General features: G+C 39.9%; 1 protein-coding gene across 1 annotated transcript in view; it reads right to left on the reverse strand.

Moving 5' to 3' along the window:
- Positions 1–22812, reverse strand: part of EXT1 (exostosin glycosyltransferase 1) — a 349537-nt gene extending 326725 nt beyond the window's left edge. The window contains exon 1 of the mRNA XM_020975531.2: positions 20966–22812. Within this exon, the coding sequence (XP_020831190.1) occupies positions 20966–21927 (962 nt within the window). The 5' untranslated portion in view covers positions 21928–22812. The remainder of the gene's footprint in view (positions 1–20965) is intronic.
- Positions 22813–25419: the final 2607 nt, after the last annotated feature.

Consider the following 25419-nt stretch of genomic DNA (forward strand, 5'->3'; position numbering starts at 1 on the left):
CTGGTAGCAGATTTTTGTTTGCTCACTAATTTATGGAGACAAAAATCTTACAGCTTGTCAGAGAAAGCCTGATCATACTACGACACAAGGGTGAGTCCGGGAAAATGAAGAAGTTAAGAGCCCTAAGAGGGTACTAGTCTTAAGTTTAAACAAATAAATCAGTCATTTGGGAAGGCATCAAACTAAGTGGGACAAGGGGCAACATGATGTAATATGAAAAACACTAGTCTTAGACTCAAGAGAGTTCAAGTTCAGGGTTTTACTTAACACCTATACAAGTTATTTCAGATCTCTGTAACTTGATTGTCTCATCTGTGAAATGGAGAAAATAACATTCGCACTACACTACCTGCTTCATAGAGTTACTGTGAGGCAAGCTTTCTAGAAACCTCCAAGCGCTCTAGAAATCTGAGTGATTATTATTATAAATTGGATTGGACACTTTCATGTTTACCTTTACAATATAGCTAACATATCTCCTCCAAGAACGCTAATGAATTGTGTGACTGTTTACCAGGACATGATGTCTAGAAAGAAATTAAGTGAAAACAAGTGATTTCAAGTACAGAGGGGGAAGTGAAAAGTGGAAGTAGGAGAGGAGGTAAGGGGAGAGACAGAGGGAGGTAAGCAACAAATCAAAGAACAATCATTTGTCAAGCGCTTACAATGTGCCAGGTACTGGAGAGAGGGAGAGGAAGAGAAAAAGAAACAGGGAGAGAGAGGGATGGAGAGAGGGAGGGGGAAAGAGCGAGAGCAAAAGAAAGAGAGTGAGAGAAAAATGACTTTACATGCAAAGATGCGTAAGTGTTAAAAGGACCACTTTGGTGACATAAAGTTTAGCCTACATGCTGAAGCTGGAGGATGGCTATCTGTGATTTTAAAAAATGTAAAACAAGGCAGGTAATTGCACTGTCCAGTTCTAGGACTGTACATTTTATTCTGCTATTTTGTACACAGTGCAATATTGTTAAATGCTCTGCATTCTTTTTATAATAGTGAATGTGTCAGCCACGTCTATTAAGAAAATCAGTTATATTTTAATTGTGCAATTTTTCGGGGGGGGGGGAGAAGGCAATCTAGGTTAAGTGACTTGCCCAGAGTCACACCGCTAGTGTCTGAGGTTGAATTTGAACTCAGGTCCTCCTGACTCCAGGGCCAATGCTCTATCCACTGTGCCACTGCCATCTAGCTGCCCCGAATCATGAAATTTTAAAAGGTTTCTTATGCACTTTTAAGTCAGACCTCAAGATATCCTAGAGCCAAACTTTTTTTTTTAAAGGAACTGAGGGAGAGAATAAACACATCTAGTTTTGCAGAAGTTACTGGGGCAATAATTCCATGAACAGAAATTTGCTTTACAAAAAACTCTACTAAAGAGAAGCAATGTGGTACTGAGAAAAGAGAGAAGGACTTGGGGGCCAAGGACACTTATAACATCTGTGGTCTTGGGTAAGTGAATTAACTTCTCTGGCCTCAACTTCCTCATTTTTAAAATGAGGAGGCTGTATTTCCTGTCTATACAATCATCAAGATCACCTATTTTAAAGGAATATTCTGAAAGCAACTAAAATAACAAAACAAAAGCCCTAAGATGAATCCGACTTATAAACAAGAAAACCTATTAAATAGCTAACACTTTTTGGCTTTGTTAATAAATACTATAAACTCATGTGTGTGTGTGTGTGTGTGTGTGTGTGTGTGTGTGTGTGTGTGTGTGTGTGTGTATGTGCAGTATATTTATCTCAAGGAACATGAGCTTTAAAAAAAAAAGACTGAACTAGCAATTTTCTCTGGTACCATCTTGATTTTTTTTTTCAGTTAGATAAAATTATTAAGAGTCCAAAGGTATGGGAGCAAATCTAATAACAGAACCAAATATTTTTCATTACTTTGAAAAGCAGCATGGTGCAGTGATAGAGCACTGAACAGACCTAGGTTTGTACCCTATTTCATACACTTACAGCCACATGGACCTACGCAAATGATTTAACCTCTTTGAGCCTCAAGTTTCTCATATGTAAAATGGGAATAACAGCACCTATTTTCCAGGGTGGTTGTAAGAATGAAATGATTTAACAAATGTAAAGCATTCTACAAACCTTAAACAGCAAAATAAATGCTAGTTATTATTATTATTACTATTACTTTATTCGGTACTATCATAGTAGAAAAAGCACTGGATCTGGAGGCAGAAGACCTAGGTTAAGGTCTGGCCTCTGCTACGCATTACCTGTTTAATTCTAGGCAAGTTATTTAACCTGTCTGGACTCAATTTCCTTATATGGAAAATGAAGGTCTTGGATTAGAAGGTCTATAAAGACCCTTCACATTCTAAATCTTTAATCCTATGCTCTTGGAAATTAAGAGTCTATATACCAGGCCTGCACAAGAGTGGGCCGCTTGGGGCCTGGCAAAAGATTCTGGGCACCTTCTGAAAAATGTTGGGTTGCCACTGCACACTCTCATGTTTGTCACATGACCCACAGCAGCCAACCATCTTCAGGCTGTCTCTACTCTAACCTATCTGCAGCCTGAAGAAGTTTAGCCTACTTTAATTTTGGCCCCTACCTACTGCCCTCAATTTCATTCTCTGTAAAATGAGGTACTTAGACTAAGTTGCCTTTAAGATCCATTCTAGCTCTAGATATCTGATCCAGTGTCCTTCAAAAATGCCATTTTAAACGAGCAGAATGATAGCCTGACCCAGATGTAGATATAACAGACTCTTTCTGGAGAAAGAACTAGTAACCATACTACATCAGTAATAAATCTTATATTCTGCCTTACATTTTCTTTTTTAAAATATTTATATATTTATTTTTAGTTTGCAACATTCACTTATATAAGTCTTTAAATTTTAAATTTTCTCCACCTCCTTCCCTTCCCCCCTCCCCAAGATGGCATACAATCTGATATATTGTCTTATATTTTCAAGGCAAGTTATTACTTCAATTATATATGTACCAATTGTATAAAATAAGCTTCACGTTTTATATACCCACAAGGACCTGTAAGGCCAGTACAGGTATTATTCTCCACATTTTACAGAAGTGGAAACTGTGGCCTTGGGTGGCCATGAGGTCAAAAGACTTAGCTTTTGTTATCCAGTCATTTCAGTCAAATCCAACTCTTTGTGACACCATTAGGGGTTTTCTTGGCAAAGATACTGGAGTGGTTTGCCATTTCCTTCTCCAGCTCATTTTAGAGGTGAGGAAATTGAGACAAACAGGGTTAAGTGACTTGCCCAGAGTCACACTGCTAGTGTCTGAGGTTGAATTTGAACTCAGGTCCTCCTGACTCCAGGCCCAGCCCTCTATCCACTGCATTACCTGGCTGCCCCTTACCTACATTTTATAGAAGAGGCAATTGTGGCCTCATGGTCAATGACTCAGCTTATCCATAGTCAAACTGCCAGCAAGTGCTAACACTGGGAGTAGACAGCAAATACTCAAAAGTTTCTTTACCCATTTAATTATCACATTCACAATGTTTCACCATTCCTACCCCCTAAACAAATGATATTAAAAATGGACTATGACTCTCTAATTAGAAACTCCCACTCTGGATAAAGTGGATATAAATGTTATATATGTGTTACTTCCAGTTCCTGTCAACAGTCAGTTGTGCTGCAAAGAATAAGAAAACTACTTGGGGGACACAATTTTTTTTTTCATAGTATATTCAGGGATTCTCAGAGCTACTCTTCCCTGGTAAAATGCCTGTCCGTTTATAGGTAAGAAAAATGGTAGATATCCTATACAAGGCCCTGCAACATCACCCAAACCTATAAAACCGTCATCATGAAATATGGCACCGATGCATGATTCTGTGACTGCTTCCTTTATCCTAGCAGCAGTGGACATTCAACCTCTCAGGACAGGACCCAATCACTACCTCAAATCGACATACCCAGTCACCAAATGGAAACAATGAAGCTAGTCTTGCAGCATTCACCCCCGGGATGCAAACATTGCTGCCGAATCAGACGGTAGGACCCCCACTGCATAATAATTTCTCTTCTGTACAGGCATTAAATTACTTAGTGAGAGGAGAACATCCCATAATTCATAGGAAGAAGCCCAGGTGGGAAATCATAAGCAAATATTTTAGCTAGTAAGCAATTTTTTTTGTTAGGAATAACCCATTAAAGATCCCCTTATTTCTTTCCTTCACTCATCCAACAAGCACTTATCATTCACCTCTCTGGTTCTCAGTTTCCTCCTCTGTAAAATGAGCAAGTTGGACTACATGATCTCTAAGGAACCTTCCAGCTCTAAACCTATGATCTCTAGGCTATGAACTCAACTTTCAACAATATCTTGGGCAAATCCACAGGTCAGGAGGTAAGTGGAGTGCTACATAAATCAAAAGGCACACAGAACAGGAAGGAAGTATTTTGCTTCTCTCTGAAGTTCGTTACAGAGATAATAAAGCTTTGAAAAAATTTTATCATCAGTATCATCCTACAGAAAGGCCCTTGTTCAGGGACAGCACACTCACCCAAGCAAAGAGAACTTAGAATAATGGTCATGCAAATAGTAGAGAAAGGAGTTTGGAGTATTTTTGTTGTTGTTGTTTAATTTACAAAGGGATCCTTTATCCTATGACTAGATTTCAAAACAAGGTAGAAACAAGCCCATTCTCAGCTTTTATAGATAATTATGTTTTATTACTCTTCATTTTATGGGGATTGTGCTATACAAAACAAATACCAGATGCCTGTTTGTTTTATTCATTTCAGGGGAAAAAAAATTCTACAAGTGCCCTTGTGAACAGAACTGCTTTTAATTAAACACAATGCACAATGAGCACATAAAAATTAATACTGTTTGAAACCAGCAGGTAGAAAGTAAATGTATCGAACTGTAACTGCTGAATACCCCATCTCCTTAGAGCCAGCCCTGCAAGAGACAGCACTCGTATGCTTATTACTTAGGAGCTGAAATTAGCTTGAGCTGATGCTCTTCTCACTCAAGGTCATTTACAGATTTCATTTTGGGGGAAATTAATGCCAATTTTCATGGAAATCTAAATCCTGGAGAGAGGAAAAGGAAAAGAAAATCAATGTGCTTTTAACAGCACCTGTGTTAAACCAGGTCAGGCAGTAGCAGCTCGCCCTTGTTAAATGAGATTTGACTCTCTCTAAGCCATTTGGGCAAGTGGTTCACATAGAATAAATGAGGTACATTTCTGCCATATCAGAAAAATGCAAAGTGATTTCTGGCATGAATCAGACTGAATCTGAAAACAGTTTAACACAGAAGGAAGTGTCACGAGTGTCTGGGATCTGATTAATACAGTTGTGCTTTCCAGAAAAATAAAAGGGAGGGAGAGAAGGAAAGATACATGGAGCAGAGAGCAGGCCAGCCTAATATTTACCAGGTTCCTTCCTGACCCTAAAGAAATAAATCCTATCTGTTAAATTGTCAGTTATTATCAGATCAAAGGAAATTCAACATGCAGCATTTTAATACCACAATGGAAAGAATGACACATCTCTTTCTCTTCCCTTGTTTCCTTTTTATCATATCATGATAACATCCAATTATCACCGTAGCCTTAGACCTTGATATCATGTGGTCAGTTGTGATATGAACTCAAAACCTAGTGTGAAAAGATAAAATGTAGGGACACTTTTAAATAAATGTAAAGCAGCTTAAAATGGCAGATAATAACTGACATTTACATAGCCTTGAAAAAAGAGATTCTTAACTTCAGATATGTGAACTTTTTAGAAACATATATTTATATATGTATGCGTGTATATATATGTATGTATATATGTGTATATATGCATATGTGTTCATATATTATAATTGTATTTCAATATAGTTTCCTTTGTAATCATAGGTATTTTATTTTATGCATTTAAAAACATTTTTCTAAGAAGTCCATGGGTTTCACCAGACTGCCAAAGGGCTCCATGACACAAATAAAGCTTAGAACTTTTGATTTAAAGCTTGAAAACCATTTTCTATATATGATTCCATTAGAGTTTCAAAACAACCCTCTGTACCATTTTTGCAGATTAGAAAACTGAGGCTTGGGTAGATCTAAGAGACTTACCCACAATGACACCCAGCTATTAAAGTAGGATTCAAACCTGTGGCTTCCTGGTTCCAAGTCCAGAACATCAACCATACAGCCTGTCATAGATAGACATATTCCTGAACAGCATGATCTTTACTATTATGGCTCGCAAAATTTTACTAACTCTGGATAGGAGTCATTAGATGATCTCAGAACAAAATCACTGGCTGGAATGAATACTTGCTTCAAAAAAAAGATCTTGGTGGTAAAGGAATAAAAAGGAGGAGAGGCTTATGGTTTTGTCATCAAAAACTGCTTCCATAAATTTTCATGTTTTTAACTAAAAAACAAATAAAATAAAAGTTCATTTTACTACTAACCTAAGAATGGGAGTAGCCCTAAGTAGCAATAGTAATAATAAGAGTAATAACAATAATAATATATGTTAACTTATTTGATATTTACAACAACTCTATGACGTGAGTGCTAATTTTATCCTTATTTTACATGTGATGAAACTGAGCCACAGGGAGTTTAAATGACTTGCCCAAGGTCACACAGAAAGGGAGAGTCTGAAACAGGATTCAAACACATCATCTTGACTCCAAGTCCTGTGTTCTATCTCCTGAGGCACACAGTTGCCTGAATCAGGTTTTAAATATGATTAGTTGGTTGGCTGGCTCATGTCAGAAGGAGGTGAAAACAAATATTTCTTGAAAAATCAGTCTTAAGAAAAGCTCCAAAAAGAAACTCACTCAAGACTTTGAAGATCTGGGGTTTCCTCAGCATGGCCACACTTTCAACACCTATGGCCAAACCACTTTAGTTGATGATCTTTGTAAGATGTTATTGGAAGAAAATAAAGTCATCCAGGGACCGACTTTCTAAAGATTAGCTTCTTTGAACTTAGGCTGGGCCTTGGACAATCCAATCAAGGCTCATACACATACCATTTATTACAAATCTCTTGTTTCTACATACTTTTTCTGGCAGACAACTGGGGACTGAGGTACACGGGAACAAAGAAAAAACCTTATAATTAACGAATAAAAAACACTAACTTAAGGCATACTAAAGAAATTATAATGGTAGAAGGAATCAGACGCACCATACATCATACCCAGTTCTAGTTTCCAACTCAGAGGCTGTTTCTGTAAGACACATCCCACCATACTCACTCTAGTTTAACCACTGTTTTGTACTACAGGCAAAAAAACAATGTTAAGGTAGGATTTGGAAATACTACTTTCTTTGCAGTAGGCCAGGATTGACTGACATGGAACTGTACGATGTGGCAGTGCCAAGCCACAAGGCAGGAAGTACAAGCCCACTGGGGTGAAGGGAGGGATGATGAAAAAAGGAAATTTTAGAAAAATCAGAAGCAGAGTGAGATGATCTGATCCAAGTTGGAGAGAGCAGTGAGAAGTCAGAAACTAACTGGAGATTGGCCAGCCAAGCATTTTGTAGGCAGTGGTGAGTTGGGAGAGACTTACAGACTTGACTGGTTAATGAGTTGGTGTGACACTATACAGGGGGAGTCATCAGGACAGGGTTTGGAAGCTGCAAAGAGGGAAGCTTGAACCTGAAGCCGAACAAGAAAGAGCAGAGTGTGACTAAAGGCAAGTGATAAGAATGAGACATGGGGGGGGGGTGGAGCATTGGAAGGAAAAAAAAATAATCTACTCTTTGAGTTAAACCATGCCAAGATGGAGTCAATAAATAAGCATGTATTGACTGTCAACTATATGCCAGGCACTGTATTAGGTGCTAGGGGTACAAAGACTAAAGTGAGATAGTCCCTACCCCTCTGAAGAGACTGCACCCAAATAGAATTAAATAAAGGTGTCCGTATGCCAATATTTGGGAAAAGAGAGGCTCACTAGATTCAAGTTGGGAGAGGTATTAGATTTGATGCTCGCTTCCCCATACTTAACACTTGACTATACAGAACTCACAATCTCTGAGTCTCAGTTTCTTTATCTATAAAACAAGAATAATGATAACCTACAGGATTACTGTGAGGACCAAGTCAAGTAACCTTAAAAGTCAGGGAGGGCTTAAAGCACTGTGGCTTTTAGTGACTATTAGTATTACCCACCTGCACAGTCCAGTGAAATTTCCTTATTCTGTAATAAAATTGTTGGTTTTGTTTTGTTTTTTATTATTTATTATTATTATTATTTTAACCAGGTGATGAATGAATAAAAAAAATTAAGTGCTTAAATATTTGTCAGGCACTGCACCAAGGTAATGAAGGAATTTATGATGTATTCATGACCTACTACAAAAGATCTAAAAAACAAGAGAAATGTTTGAATGAAGTTTTAACTGTAGTTTAAAGTGTGACCTCCCTCCTTTCTCGATTCCTTTGGGTGGTACAATGGGAAAGAGCGCTGGCTCTACTGTGGAAGGACCTGGGTTCAAATCCTGCCTCTCTTGCTTGTTAGCTGCATAACCTTGGGCCAGTTGCTTAATCAATGTGGGCCTCCATTTTATCATGCATATAATGAAGGACTGGGACCAGATGAACTCTACAGAATCTCCCACTCGGAAATCTGGGATCCTATCCTGGTAACCAGAGTAGTTAAGTGCCTTCTGTTTAACTGTGGCCCTGATAGTTTTCTTTCAGTTCCTCTTCTATTAAGTCTATTGCCTCTCTTTGCCTAAGGGAAGCCAAATTACAAAGGCAACGGTGTCTTTAGCTGGCCTGGAATTTAAGCCACCTTAGGCAATACAAGTTGGAGTAGGACATTAAGTTGTACTAGTGCCATAATACAAACTTTAAAGATACTACAAAGAGCTAGACCTGAAAGCCTACTTATCACTGGAACAGCAAAGTCCCAAATTACTGCAAAGCTGTGATGATTTCCTAGCTTGAATGAACTTTCTCTGCCAGCCATGCTCTACTGAGATGAAAGAATGACCCCAAAACTTTTTTTTTCACTAAGTATTGTATCATTTGTTCCATTCAACAGAAGAAGGGGGGATGGGGGAGGGGAGATGGTGCTACACTCTAACTGTAAAGATTTATTTTCTCTGCTTCAGCCACCAGGACCATCTGATGTTCCAAGACCTCAGCATAAGGCCTCTTCTCTCACTTACCTAGACTGGAAATGTGGGTGGGTTCCAGTAACCTTTAAAGATTTCAGATGATGGGAAATTGGAAACAGATTGCTTAATTTGTGTCTTCATTTCAACTCAATAAAAACTCAAATAAAAACAAAGATTCCTCACCATTTTTTGCAAAATAATAAAATACAGACCCTGGGCAAGTCACTTAACCCCAATTGCCTAAAAATAAATAAATAAAATAATAATAAAATACAAATCCATATACTACCCTCTTTTTTGTTATCCCAACATGACATGTATCATAGGCCACTATGATCCTCATTTTTTTTTCTCTGTTACCATGCCCATACTATATCAGAAGTGTGTACACCACCACCACCACTACCACTACAGCAGAGTCATTCTGAATCTTGTTCACTTCCACTTCCTGGATTCCTTTAAGACTAAGCTCAAATCCGAGGTTCACCAAGAGGCCATTCTTGCTCCCCACTGCTAATGCCTTCATCTGAAATTATTTTCCATTTACATAATTGTACGTACATTAGAATATGAGCTCCTTGAGGGTAGGGACCATGTTTTTGCCTTTCACTCAGCACAGCATTAGCCTGAAGTTTCTGAAATGGCTGTTGGGCCAGAATGGGGCTAAGCAGACTCCAGGGTAGTTCTAAGGATTGAAACTACCCTCTAAGACAGAGGTATCAAATATGTGGCCTGGGGGTAAAGGGAAAGAAACAAGCATTTATACAGACCCTACTATATGCCAGACACTGCGTTAAATGCTAAGCATTTTACAAATATTATCTCATTTTATTCTCATAACAACCCTGCAAGGGAGATGCTGTTGTTATTACTATTATTATTATTTTGTTATTATCCTCATTTTACAGTTGAGGAAACTGATGCAAACAGAGGTTAAATGACTTGCCCAAGGTCATGAAGTTAGGAACAGTCTACCAAATTTGAACTCGGGGCTTCCTGACTCCAAGCCCAACAATCTATCCACTGTAGTGAGGCCCACTTATAGTCCCAAGCCCCAAGTCAGATTCAAATGTAATTGGGAAATACTGAACAAAATAAATGAAAATAAAATAAAATGTAAACATTACATTTTAAAATCTAAACCAATATGCTACCCACAGGGATCCATATTCATGGATTAATGGCCCCCATTGCTATATGAGTTTGACTACCCTGCTCCAAGACATAAGGATGAAGAGTTTCCTACAGGACTTTTCTAAATCTAGACTCTTGGCAAAACCTCAAATATGAAGCACCCCTCTCTCCCAGTGAACCTGTTTGGTATATTTGAGCTTTTCTAGGGCAGGGACTAAATAGTTCTTTATAAGACCAAGAGAGATGCATAATACATGCTTTTGGTTGATAATAGTGATAACCAGTGTACACCCTGGGCTGTAGGGCATGCCAAACGACCAGGTGATTTATACTCTGCTATCTGAAAAAATCACTAGACCATTTTTATGACCCCAGAGGGAAACTAAAATGACAGGTTTCAAATAATAGGTCTTACACCATGTCCTGAATATGAGCAAACCCAGGCACTGCCAGGCCAGAGCACAATGGGAATTCCAAAAATGAATATCACACACTTCTACAGACATGTCAGAAAATCCAATTAATTCATAAGATCTAATTAAATGAATTAATTAGAAATACAATATCATATTTTATCTCACCACTACTTGAATCTAGCTTACTATTTGATTTTACCGTGGGAAAGGGAAGAGATTTTTTTTTAATGCCATGAGGGGAAGAATAGGGAAAAAAACAATATGGCATCCTTTTACAAGACAGCAGAGATTGTAAACTTTTTTTTCCCACAGACTCCTTTGGCAGTCAGACAAAACCTATGGCCCTCTTCTCAGAACAATGTTTTTAAAGGCATAATATAAAATACACAGAATTACAAAAAAACAATTATGCTAAAATACAGTTACCCAAAAAAAAATTTTAAGGCACAAGTTTAGGGACTCCAGATTATAAACACTTGCAATAGAGAGGCATGATCCCCGAGTGAATAAAATGTCAGATACTTGCCTCAGGAATGTTCCTAGAAAAGATGAACCTAGATATATAGGTCACAGACACACTTATTACACAAGTGTGCTTGAAATTTAAAATACAATGGGTGGGGAAGGACCACTCTACTTGTTTACAAAAATCGCCATCCTGATGGGGAAGGGGTAGCTAAGTCTAAGAGATATAATCTTGTTAGATAAGGCTTTTATTACATACAGTTATGCTTCCAGGGAGAGTCTGACTTGTAGTGTTGCCTAATAATTATAAGTCATGTTACCATGGGGCTTGACTGTATCTGTTATGATTCAGACAATGTCTGAATTTGGCATCAAGGTGAATATTAGAGAAAATATCTTATAATATGCTTGTACATGGCTGAATCCATGCCCCGTGGGAGAAAGAATGAAAATATATGTTACAACTGTATGAACAGTCTTTGGCCTTGAAAATAACATCTTAAAATTTCACCTTAACTTTCACCTTGGCTGCTATTAGAATGTTATTGCCCACGATAAGAGAATATCACCTGGACTTAATATGCAGGAAAAGTACACAGGACCAGGTCTTGCTACCACAGATAATGCCATCCTAAAGAAAAAGCCATCAATTGTTAATAGCCATGTAAATTGTTCAAAGTAGAAAGTTATTCATAGTCATCTCATCATGATTTGATAAGTATCCATGCCTGATGTGATCACTTACTTTACTACTCAAATTACTGAGGAATAAAATAGACTTTTATCTTTCATATTCCAAGAAGGTTTCTCCAAGAAAATCATTTTAGATGATTGTGGCGACACATCTGTTACTATTCAGTGGTATGGTACTTTTTTTTACAAGAGGCATAAATAAAACCAAATGCTACTGCCCAACTTCATTCATGGAGAAATGGCCATTTTTAAATAACTAAAGAATGCTGTAAAAATACAAAGCAATAATAATTTATACATGGGCGAACAATTTTCAGAACTGAAATTCTAGTTTGTTTTTGCTATAATTCCTTAGGTGATACTTTCAGGCAGCAGGATATAATGGAAAGAACACCAGAATTGATTTATTTGTGTGACTTTGGGTAAGTCCTTTAACCTCCTTTGGTTTAGTTTCCAGCTCTGCAAACTAAGGAGGTTGGTTGTACATGATATCAGAAATGAAGCATTTTCATTACAACAACCTAGCATGGGGTAGTAGCTAATGTAGTAGACGTAAGGTAAAGAAGAACCAAGCTAAAATTTCTTCCTCTGTAACCTTTGGCAAGTCACTTAAGGTCCCTGGGCCTCAGTTTCCTCTTGTGTAATTAAGAACAGCTAGGTGGCACATTGGATAGAACACTGAGTTTGGAATCAAAAAGACTCATCTTCCTGAGTTCACATCTGATCTCAGACACATTTACTAGCTGAATGACCCTGGGCAAGTCACTTAACCCTGTTTGCCTCAGTTTCCTCATCTGTAAAATGAGCTGGAGAAGGAAATGGCAAACCACTCCAGCATGTTTGCCAAGAAAACCCCAAATAACTGAAATGACTCAACAACAACAAAAATAAGACGAAGTAGGTGGCTACTGAGATTCCCTTCAAGTTCAAAAATCTATGTTGAATAATTCTAATTTATTAAGTGTCCACTACATACTAAACACTGAGGATTCAATGAAAAAAAAATGAAAACAGTATTGGCTTTGGAGGACCTAACATTATATATTATAATTGGGGAAGAAGGAGAGGGAGAGTGACTAATCTATAGATAGAAAATTAAATAAAAACTATAAACAGAGTAATTTGGGGAAAAATAAACTAGCCACTGGGGAAATCATGACTGGCTTCTTGTAGGAAGTGGCAGGCACTTGAGCTAATCCTCTAAGTGTGGAGCTGTGAAAAAGAGCCCTGGAACAAGAAGCAGAAAGGCTGACTTGTAGCTTCAGCTCTGTGTCTTAAATGGTCACATCCTCTATCATCCTTCCCTCCGATCTCAAATCTTCCTCTGTCTACTCCATGTCCTTCAGATTAACACACCAGCTTCATTTGTAAAGGAAAACTAGATAATAAAGGCATATAGTAAGAGCAAACACATATAGAGCACTTTAACATTTGTAAAATACTATATAAGTATCTCATTTTATCCTCACAACAAGCCTAGGATGTCCATGCTATCATTACTGTCGTTTTACGGAGGAGGAAACTGAGGCAGACAGAGCTTAGGTGATTTGCCCAACATCACATAGTATGTGTCTGAGGCTGGATTTGAACTAGGGTCTTCCTGACGGCTCACAGCTCTATCCACTGAGTCATCTAGCTGCCCCATATCTACCTAACACAGGGGCTATAACCATCAAAAGAGCTCAGTGGATCCAAATCTAGAGCTTAAAGAGACCTTGGAGATCATTTAGTACAATCTCTATCCCATTTTACTGATTAGGAAAGTGAGGCAAAGAGAGGTTGAGGGATTTGCCCAAAGCCCTACAAGGCAATAAGCGTCAGAGGCAACACTTGAACCCAGGTAATCTTCTGTCTCCAAAGTCAGCACTCTTTTTACCATACCATGCTGCTTGCTCCTCTCATTATGTGAAAACATTTTTTTAAACTGTTAAGCACTATACAAATGTATTCTTGTTATTATAAACTTCTGGAAACTAATTTGATGCTTTATCTAAATGGGTTTATTTGTTAGTGTTTCATTTTTAACAGAACCTGAGTTCCATTATGTATTTAAGTCTTTTTTCACCATTTTAACTTAGAGGATACCAAAAGATCTAAATGCTTTATTGATGTAGCAAAGTACTAAGGCACTCAAGGCTTATGTTAATATAAAAGCATGTATTATTATAAAGAAAACTTTTAATGGGCTGCTACCATGTAAATAAAATAATACTGCCCACATTGTCATTATGTGAATCAAGGAAATTTTGGTTGCTCATTCTTCATAAGTTCCTCAAATTACACTTACATACTTAAAGATGCAGTTATCACCCAAGGTGCCAATTTAATGCAGGCCTTATTGAATGCAGTGTGAATTTTAATGTGACCTATACGAGAAATGATACTTTCAAGAAATATTTATTCTCTCCTTCTCAATGAAGAAAAAGCACTTCTATATTAGATTAGATTCTTTCTCATTACATTTTCAGATTAATAGATTCAAATAATTTGGGGAAATGGTTTCACTTAGCTCTGTAACTATAAAACATCATCTAGAAATAATCAAGTGCCATAAGACCACCTGAATCAATATTTAGGAACTAAAAGGTCAGCTAATTGTGATGTGTTATCACTACTAGTTATTTGGGAAACAACTATGGCCCCCCTACCTTTGTTTCAACAGGCTATCTGAACTAAACTGCCACTCATTCAAACTCTGCTGCAGAGATCATCTCCAATGCGCTGGCTACATTGTTCAAATGCCCAATGTACACTTGCCAAAAAGACTATTTTATGAAGAACTCATACAGGGCAAGTGCTCACATGGTGGTCAGAAAAAGTGATACAAGGACACTCTCAAGGTCCCTCTTAAGAACTCTGGAACTGATCGTGTGACATGGGAGACACTGGCATGGGACTGCCCAGCCTGGCATGCCCTCATCGGAGAAGGTGCTGTGCTCTATGAGCAAAGCAGAATTGAAGTAGCTCAAAAGAAATGCTAAGATGAGCAAATTTAGAGAATCCATCCCAAATGTTCACTTAGACTATTTTTGTGCCAGACTGTAGTAGAGCATTCTGAGTTCATATTGGTCTGATCAGCCACAGTCAGACACACCGTAACTTGACTGTAACATACTGACGTCACTTTGGTCCTCTTCAAGAACAAAGGACAACAACCAGCCAACTACTATATATAATAAGGACTTCTGATTTCACAGGCAAATCAAAAAGCACTTATTAAGCACCTACTGCATCCCAGGTGTTAGGGACCCATAGAGTAGATGGTGCTAGTAGAGCTGAGCAAGCCCAGAGTCATCAGGAGAAAATCTTAGCAGAAAGTATTCTGTCATGAGTTTCCCCAACCAAGCTGGGAGATGGAGAGTGGAGAAGAGATTATGTATCTCAATCATTAAGCTTTTACTAAGCACCTACTACACAGTACCAGGTACTATTCTCTCTCTTTTTAATTCAATGAATTTCAATAAAGCCCAAATAAGTTCTATGTTGCCTTGGATAGTGAAATTTTGCTTGAAAATCAGTTGACAAAATTTAGCTATAACAGATGTAGAAAATGAGCAAAATCCTCCAAATTAACAACTTGGGGAAAGTAGAACTTTTGAACTGATTTTTCAGTTAGCCTGATCACTGGAGTGAAGGTGAAGAAGTGTGAAAAGTGCTGGATTTTTCCCCTCTTTCCAACTATCTGTTCCAAAGCCAGGGGCCTTAGACCACCTAAACCCCAAAAGCTTGGAAAATATATATCCCCCTGGGATATATCCAAAAGCACTTACATATGCCAAAAGGCTTATTTACCTGGAGATGATCAAATTCTTTGCCACTGCTCCTATCCAACACATTCTCTCCAAAAAGAAGAGCATAAGTGAACATGCCACTTTGGAAAGGCTGCAAAAACAATCTAGAAGGATATAGTGTCTCCTAAAGTTCTATTTAGCTTGCTGAATTCTTCAATAAAAGGTACTGATTAGCAAGAGCCACAACACTGCCCACTGACTCCCTGTGTGAATAAATTTTTCCTTTTTTTCCCCCTTTTTCATTTTTTTAATCTATTTCAGTCATTTGGTTCTTCTGATGCTGGAATAATATCACTGAAACCTAATTGAATCAGTGGCAAATTAAACTGCTAAAGACAACTATAGTAAAACCTCAGCTCCTCAGAATCCCCAAGAAATAAGAATAGTCTCGTTTTCTTAAAAAAAAAACCCTGAGGTTTTACTTCTTCAAGCTCTTATTTTAACCATTTTGGATGAATGTCTTTTCACACTGTATTATGCACTTCTCTGCCTTCTTGAACAGAAGCTAAATCAATCCGTCAATAATCATTTATTAAGTGCCTACTACGCACCAGGGACTGTGCTAAGAGCTGGGGATACAAAATGAGGCAAAAAGGTAGTCTTTGGTGTCACCCAGCTCACAATATAAGGCTAAACACAATCTGGCCTTTTGTTTATCAGTCAAGATCATCAATATTTATAATTAAATAGGCAGCCTCGGGTAGTAAAAAGAGCACAGGATTTGAATCATTAGAGACTTAGGTTCTAAGACTACTTCCTACACCTACTAGTTGTGTCACTGTGAATAAACCACTTCACCAAGCCTCAGTCTCCTCATCTGTAAAACTGGAGTAATAGTACCTAGAGTAACTATTTCACAAGGTTATTATAAGGATCAACTAAGATAACATATATAGGGTACCCAAGCTTGCTACAGATAACTCCCCCCTACATACATTTTACAATCCAGCCCTTCCATTATTGCTCACACAACATTCTGTCTCCTGTTTCCACATCTTTACCCTGGGCTAATCCCTGTGCCTGAAATGGACTGACTCCTAATAATCAAGTCTGAATCCTCCTCCAAAACTCAGTTCAAGTTCACTTGCACATGAACTCATTTCTGAGTGCCCAAGCTACTTGTACCATCCTTTGTCATCCCCCTCCTCAACAAATAATCCTATCTTTATTTTTATATATGTTTTATATGTACTTACTTACATGTATACTTGCTGCTTCCTCCAACAAAATGTAAGCTCCCTGAGGACAGAAACTGCTTTATATTTTATTTTTGTACACCCAGAACATAGCATAGTGCATCACTCATAGTAGGGTTTAATAAATGCTTTTTGATTAATGCTAGGGATAACAGCACTCTTAGGCCAATAAGGCAACCAAGGTACTAGAGGTATGGAATTGAAACTTATCAAGCCCTCTCTTCCATTTATCACAGTTGCTTGGTTCCCCTGGGACAGCCCTTAATGGAACATCTAGAAGCACAGTCACAAGCCATTCTCTCCTTGACTCCAGCATGTGAGCTCTAGCCAGCGCAGCTGGTAAGTGGGCTTCATAGGTACCTGTCAGTGCAAAGCTGCTACACCCCTGAGAGATACTATGTGCATTGATCTAATTTCCTGTAGAGTTAAATCAAGTGGCATGTCAAGCTCTTCAGCTAAGAATAGCTAATAGAAGCACTGCTGTTGATTTTTTTTTAACAGAGGATGGATTTTAAAACAAAAGCTATTCAGACTTCTTTAAAGTTAAACAATCATTACTTAATGAAAAACTTAATGGGAAATTTGATGGGTTGGTGTGATTGATCCCTAGATGGGCCAGTGAGCTCATGGTTAGCCAGACCAAAATGATCCAGTGACAATTGGTCCTGTGAACATTCTAGCTACAGCAAGTTCATGCAAAGACAATTCTGATAAGATGCATAAACTTGAAGGATGCACTACTGAAATAACTCCTCTAAATCCTCATTACACCGTAGTGATTAGGTTGTTTGTAATTTATTTTAGCCTTTATCAACTTTATCTGCTGAGGCATATAACTAATGAAAATTAATTAGATACGTGTCATACAGATGGATGTTTTAATATAATGCTCTATGTTTGAGCCAGAAAAGTGCCTTTATACCAAAGGAAGGATCTTCCTTCATTTTCTTTACTTTCAATAATCAGTTATTGATTAATAAGAGGGTAGAATTCAAAAGAAATCCAGATTTGGCATTTGGTATTGTCCTTATCTTCACAGAATGCTAAGTTTCAATCATTAAAGGTTAATTCTTTTCCCTCAACAGATACATTTTCCATAATTTCCCGATTTGACAATGTCATGTTTAATCGTACAGCCTAATCACTATATATTGAAGATAGGAGCTTTAAAGGAAGCCAATACAAGGCTAGAAGGTGAATAAGTAAAGTTGAGGCCTACTTTCATATATGCCTATTAAAAGAAAAAAGGTATAATGAAAATTGATTTGAAGATCCATGGGCTTTTATAGCCATTACCAAATGAATCCCCAGAGCCCTATTGGGAGGGAGGTATTATACCATCCTTTCCACAACCCAGTAAAAATCTGGCTTGGTTGGTGTGACTGACTAGAGGTCACACATTCTTGGTGCTAGAGCAAAAACTTCTAGACCACTGATTCCACCAGCTCATAACACCTACTTTCCCATCATCCCAAGAGAAATGAATTTTACTTGGACAGTTCTGCATGGATGGACACCATTTCACATAAATAAAATTAGTTTCTGGAAGGTGGATATTTTATTTCACATAAATAAAGAATACAGTAGCTTTATTTGTTCAATAAATAATAATACTGACATAGGCCAAACAGGCACATTTTTTGACATCTTCCTTACTCATTAAACATTTAGAAATCATCAGACATAAATGGCATCACTGCCAGGAAAACACCATTTTCCCAAAGGTACACACTTTAGAAAACCCACTGGGAGAAAATAAAGCAAAGCTTCTACTCTGCTACCCCACTAACAAATGTAAATGATCAGCAGAACTTACAAATTATGTAAGATTAGGGCTAGATGGCACTCAAAAGAAATATCAAGAAATTCCAGCTGTTTTCAGTGATAGATATCCCTGGGTCAGAATTCAGTAGGAATCTGCATTGCTACCAGAGGGGCCATCATCTTTCAGATGAGAACAGATCCCCCAGGTCCTGACCCCTTGTGGTCTTTAAAAAGATATCCTAACACTTCACACAAGAGTTCGAGTGTCAGTACTGATCTCTCTCAGTCTGATTCCAAGAAGAAACAATGCTGGAAAAAGGAAATGAGCAAAACTGGAGTTTTAAGGGAACACACCCCTTTCTCCTTCCTCACTGTTCCTCCGGTGCTGAAATGCTCCACAGAGCCTCTTACGTTATAGCTGAGCAGGAAGCAATTTAGTCTTTTTTCTTTGAGAGCAAAAGATGTGGCTGTATCATTGAATGATAAATATTTCTCAACATCCATCACCTGGTGAACTATGGAATTCAGATTTCCTAAGGTAAAATTCCTGGTATACCTCATTTAAAAGAATAAAAAAGCACCATGATCCTCCTACAGAATTCTACAAGATTGCCTTAGAAGACACCGAAAGGTTAGACTTCATCTCCAATTACTCCACCAAGAGCCAAACAAAGAAATTCCTGAAAGGCTAGGAGTATTTTCTTTTACAAAAACCCACAGGAATAGGTTAATTTAAATGTGGCATAAACAAAGCAAGCCATTCCTAGAGATAGTTTAAGTTTATAGTTTCTTTCATGAGAAAAAGCAAACTTATTTAAATTGTTCCTAATCTTTAAGCATTATTGAACTATTTTTTAATCAGAAGTAATGACTATCCCCTTATTATCATGATTTCTCCAATCTTGGAAGGTAAAGGGAGAAGAAGGTTAGTATTCCATTCTTTTTCCCCCCCAATCTCAGTGAAAACTGTAAGTACATTTCGTTTATCTCACTTAATTCCCACAACCAGTGATTCTCATCAAAAACCGAGGAAATCCTAGAGAGAGAAACCAAGTTGAGACACCTTAGTGAACAGTAATATCCCTGCAGTTTTCAATGTTCTTTCCCTCCCTTCCTACTCCTCTCCCCTATCAGCTTCTCTGAGGGGTTGGGGTTTCCCCGACACTGCATTCCATAATTCAGTTTCAAACTCTGCCAACCTCTGGCAGGTCCTCTTTCATTTTCAGCTTGGGTTCCCAGGCTCTCGGTAGAACAAGGCTGCTCTGGTTTCTTAACTGGTGCGCTGTGGAAATGCACCGTAACCAGATATTGCTAACTCTTCAGCTGTAATGACCAACCAGCAGCTAATGTGACTTGTTTGAAAGTGAACCACTGACCAGCACAGTCAGGGCAGGGAGGCTTCTGCAAACTTCATTTGGTAAAATAAAATAAAGTGTATCAGTTACTAACTTAGGGGACAGTAACAAAGTAACTAGCCAAGTTACTTAGCAACTAAGTAAAACTTGTATCAACCTGGTGGGGGTAGCCTTCTTCTTCATCATCATCATCATCATGATCATCATCTTCTTCTTCTTGTAGTCATGCAACTGCTACAAAGCATATAATGGTATTGATACAAATAGAAGAAGGCAATAGTGACTGAAAGTCAAAATTATCAATAGTGCTTTCACTGCCTAGGGGATTATTCTTGCAAGAGAAAGGACAGGACCACCCAGGAACACTGATCCCCATCAAAATAGTCCTCAAAATTTCAACATAAGAAAGGAAAAGCAAGGTGTGGATGTATTTCATGACGAAATTAAGCACCCCCTTCTATCTCCAAAAAAAACCAAGCAAGGCTTTTACACGATACAAAGGAAGCTTGGAGGTTGGGGAAACTTCAGGACTGTGACATAAAGGTCAACAAGACCAATAGAAGCAGTTAACCTGAAGAAGTCCTCACAATCAGAACACACAATGAATTCATCTTGGGCTATCAAGGCCCCAACAAGCATCTCCTCTCCTCCCATCTGTGGTTAAAGGGAGCAGCTGTGACCACAGAATCTCCAGTGCTCCTTGCTTATCAAATCTAGCATCTCCACACTCAGAACAGATGAAGAGCAGTTTCCAAATGAGAAGCCACCATCGCCCTCCTCCACAAAGGAGAGAGAGCTGTAAGGTAACTAACCAACTCCCTAAAGGGATAGAAAGAACCCCTTCTACTGAACTATGTAACTTACTATTTGATAACTGGCAAAGAAAATAAAACACACTCCCTGCTTTTAGAACTGAAACTAATATCTGAAGGGTGAGGGAGGAAACTTGGAAGTTTTCCCTGGCTCCTCACCCCCCCCACCACCACATACACATCCCTGCCTCCTGCACACCTGTATGGCAAAAGAAGTCACAGGCTACTGAGTAGAAAGGACCAGCACGGAGCACTTACTTTTCGTATTCTGTGTTGTCTTTGTCACAACGAGAGTCCTTGTGCTTTTGCCAGTCTTTGCCATGCTTGCAGGTGGTTAAGAGGACCACATCCTCCCCGTTATGGACGTGATATAAGGCATTCCTGGTGTCTGACCCAATCCCTGTCAGGTACCTTTTCCCCTTGAATACCAACATGTACTTCCTGAGAGGAGGGATAGTGTTAAACCTCAAAAATCCCTTCTCCCCTCCTGTCCTGGGATGATCCTTAGAAAAGAGGGGAATAGAAACATCAAAATTAGGTCTGAAGTTTTCAGTACTGATGCTGGCTTTGGCCAGCATTGCCTGGCCAATGTCAAACCCCACATCTTCAGTGTAGTCAGGCCAGGTTCCAGAATATAAATTAAAAATTAAATGATTTCTACCATTGTTCCACAAGTGGAGACTCTGCACTTTTGATTTCAAATTGTGCACATACTGAGGTGACAACTGGTCTCTGTCTAAAGTATCCAAGCTCAGGACAAACAGGCACGCCTGGCTGGGATCAGAAGTGTAAAACCTGGAGCCCTCGATGGCTGCTAAAATATTTTGGTAACTTTCTGCGATTTTCTCCCCTTTCTGCTGCGGGTAGACGTAGACTTTGAAGCCGTTTTTCTTGCAAAGGGTGAAATCGAAGCAGGACTCCATGCGACACCTCTTGCCTTTGTAGATGCTGGAATTACCGTCTCGCTTCTGCTTTGGGGAAATGGGCACATTGTCATCTTCGTTTTCCAATTGATCCCAAGGAATGAAAGGGCGCAAAGCGTCCGGGAACTGGGGCCAAAAATGATCCGGACTAGTGTGGTGCAAGCCATTCCTACTACTGTGCTCCTCTCTCCTGCTTTGGTTTCTGGATGCCCTAAACTGCAAGCCTCCGAAATAAAACAAAAGGACGAGACAAGTACCAGCTGAGAGCAGGATGAAATAGCGTTTTTTGGCCTGCATGTGTCCTGCCTGGGTCAAGATAATTGTAAATAAACACAAGAATCACCCAAGTTTCCCAATCAACACTTTCAGCTCCAGTCCGCCATCTTCCCGCCTGTAAAGACTTCAAACTCTCTTCTACCACCTTCTCTTTATTCCTTTCCCAAAGCCGTGGACTGATCCAGCGCATGTGGGCGATTTCTTTAACTTTCTCCCCTTCTGTCTTTCATCTTTGGGTTGCACAATAGACGGGAGAGAGTGTAGCCGAATAATTCGCACCCGGTGTGGGCAGACAAGGACTGTAATTTTCTTGCATGCAACAAGACGGAGGAAAGAAGGGAGAAGAAAAAAAAAGGGGGGGAAGAGAAGGGGAAAAAAAAAAGCTCCCGATACCCAATCAATGGCAAGACTAAGTGATTTCCTCGCCTCCAGAATTCCCCTCGGTAGTGTTGAAAAGGAGCACCGGTGCAGTAACTTCAACTCATCAACACACTCATGCAAAGCACTCCGGCTTCCAACAAGTCAGCAGATCCCAACCGGCTCATACAGAGAATTACATCTTCCAGCTCGAGCGCCGTAACCTTACAAATCCCTGCATTTCTCTGGATTCCCTTCTGCAGCGGCTCCAAGACTCTGGTGGTGTTTACTCCTCCGATCTCTGTGAATGGCCCCCGGGACAGAGCAGCGGCGGCGGCGGCGGCGGCAGCAGCAGCAGCAACACTAACAGCAGCGGCGGCGGCGGTGGTGGCGGCGGCGTCGGAGGCGGCGGCGGCGGCACCTCCTCCCCCTAGTCAGTCGCTGCACCGAGCTGCAAACCCCGGCGAGGTTCCCTGGCCGCCCCCCTCCCCCGCCCAGCCCCGTTCGAACGTTGCCGATCGCGGAGTTCGATCGCCGAATGTTACCCGGTTCTGAATGTTACACTTACACATTCCATTCCCGACACGACAGCGCTGACCTCATCTATCCACGCAGCCGGCTCTGCCATTGGCCAAGCGTCACGTCCGGGGTGGGCGGTGCTTCCGCTGCACCCATTCATAACCCCCCAGCCGGCGGGGACCCCGCTGCAGTCCGGGACTAGGCGGGGAAGGAGTGGGAGGGTGGGAGATGGGAGGAGGAGGGGTGTCCCTTTAAGAGGATGCGGGGCTTCGGGAGGCTGAACGAGTCTCCAGCCTGACGCTCACCCATCGGGCGTCAGGTCTCGGTACCGACATTCACACAACATGCATTCCCTGTTGTGCGCGGCTCTTCGGCGCGGGCCCGCCGGCTCGCCTGAAGCTCCTCTTTCCTTCCTGCGGAGCAAGAGAACCAGCGCCCCCAAGAGGAACACGGGGAAAGATGGGGGGAGTACGGGAGGCGGGAAGGCAGAAAAGCCCTGAACAAGATTGGAGGGTATCCGCACCATCCCCAACCTGGCCTCCATCCCTCGTATCGCCGGCTATTTGGATCGCCCTTAAAAAAAATCTGCCGTCTCCCCAATCTGCCTGCCAACACCGCCTACCTCCAAGACCAGGGAGGGTTTGGGTTTTTTTTTTAATTATTTTAATTTCTAAAGAAAGAATCTTGTACAGCCACGTTGGGTAGCTCAATCTCTAAAGCAGGAGCTAGGGATAAAATGAAATTAAAAGCAGTTCTTCCGATGCCATGGTCCAGAAAGGTGCCTCCCCACCTCCTCTTTACTTCCAGCAAACACATATATCAAAGAGGCCCAGTTTGTCCTGTGCTCTCTGTCCCAAACCACCGTCTCTGCCCAGTCTCCCTTCAACTCATCTACTTTCTTCAGAGTGTCAGGTCCCCAAAGAAAAGAGGAAATCGAACAGGGGTTCATTCGGTGCTCTACTCCCCTCTTTCCCCACCGAAAGTTTAAAAAAAATTTCATTTATGTGCACTATTTTAGAGTTCTGTGTATGGTTATTCATCTCTACCAATAAAATGTAGAGCAGAAAAGAAGATAGACCAGAATTCTATTCCAACTCAGACACTTACTAGCTGTGTGACCCTGAAAAAGTCACTATACCTCTGCCTCAGTTTCCTCACTTGTAAAATGAGTGTAATAACAGCACCTACCTCCTCCTGGGGTTGTTGTGAGGACCAAAGAGGATAATAATTGCAACACAGTGTCTGGCACATGCTAGTCGTTATATGTAATCTATTGGCTTTTATTCCCTCCAGCTTTGAACTAGAGTGCCTAGCATTTGATAAGTGCTTGATAAACCAACGTATGGCCTATATACACACAAAACTACATTAGCCTGACTTCATTTAGGAGCATAGGAAGCCGAACTACAAGAGATCTTATGATTATTTAAAGTCCTTCATTTTATAAAAGAGGAAACTGAGGAATGTGAATGAATGAAAAACCCTGTATTAAGTACTTACACTGTGCTAAGTACTGGAGATGCTAACAAGCAAGCCAGACAGTCCCCACCCTCTAAGAGCTTACTTTCTAATAGGGAAAGATCACACATAAAGTCAAAAGGGGGAGGAGGGTATGGAGAGAGAACAAGAGGCTAAGTGCTTTGCCCAAAGTCACAGAGGTAGCAAGTAGATTGGAAACCATGTCTTTGGTTCCATATCCAGGGCTCTTTCCATTGTGTCCTCTGTAGTAAAGCTTCTTCTATACAGCGTGTGGCCACAGCTAGGACAGGTACACCCCATAAAATAGATTCCACTATTGTGAATGGATGAACAGGCAATAAGGATTATCCTCGTGCCCAAAACTGATCTTACTGTTCTGTCCTCCGATAACTTTTTTATTCCTTTAAATGAGAAGAATTTGAAGAGTGAGTTGATTTTAATAATTTTCTAGGAATTTCTAACCAAAATAAGAACAAGAAATTAACAAATATTGGGAAGAGGAAAGGACCCTGTGGATAAATGGTGTTTGTTGTCATATTCTTTTAAATTGTACTGAGGTTTAATGGTTCGTTCAGAGTAGTGCCCATCAAGGTGATGAATAGGAAAGGAAAGCATAGATTTAAAACTGAAAGAGACCTTAAATATTATCTAGTCCGAAGGCTTTGTTTCACAGACTGGGAAACCAAGTAACTTTTCCTAAGCTCACATGAATCTCACATGAGTGGAGATTCAAAGCTAGGTCCTCTTGCCCAGTTCCAACACTCCACTCACAACACCAGGTTCTCCTCTCTAAAAAGGTTGCAACTTCCAAGAGCTTTGTCAGTAGAAAGAAAGAAGGAAAGGGAGACAGAGAGAGACAGAGAGGAAGGAAGGAAGGAAGGAAGGAAGGAAGGAAGGAAGGAAGGAAGGAAGGAAGGAAGGAAGGAAGGAAGGAAGGAAGGAAGGAAGGAAGGAAGGAAGGAAGGAAGGGAAAGAAAGAAAGGTGCCTCTGGTAAAGAGATCTAGAAAGGGTTCTCTCCTTTTTAGCCAAGTTTACAAAGTCAGCTGGCCTCCACGCCTGAATTATATACTTTGCTGAGCAAAATCTCTCACCCTTTTCCCCAGTGGAAAGCAGCAGGTCCAAAGCTAGCTGGCCAGGCAGTTGCCTAGGGCAGCAAA

The sequence above is a fragment of the Phascolarctos cinereus genome, unplaced genomic scaffold, assembly GCF_003287225.1.
Source record: "Phascolarctos cinereus isolate Bilbo 61053 unplaced genomic scaffold, phaCin_HiC Scaffold_4;HRSCAF=312, whole genome shotgun sequence".
Lineage (NCBI taxonomy): Eukaryota > Metazoa > Chordata > Mammalia > Diprotodontia > Phascolarctidae > Phascolarctos > Phascolarctos cinereus.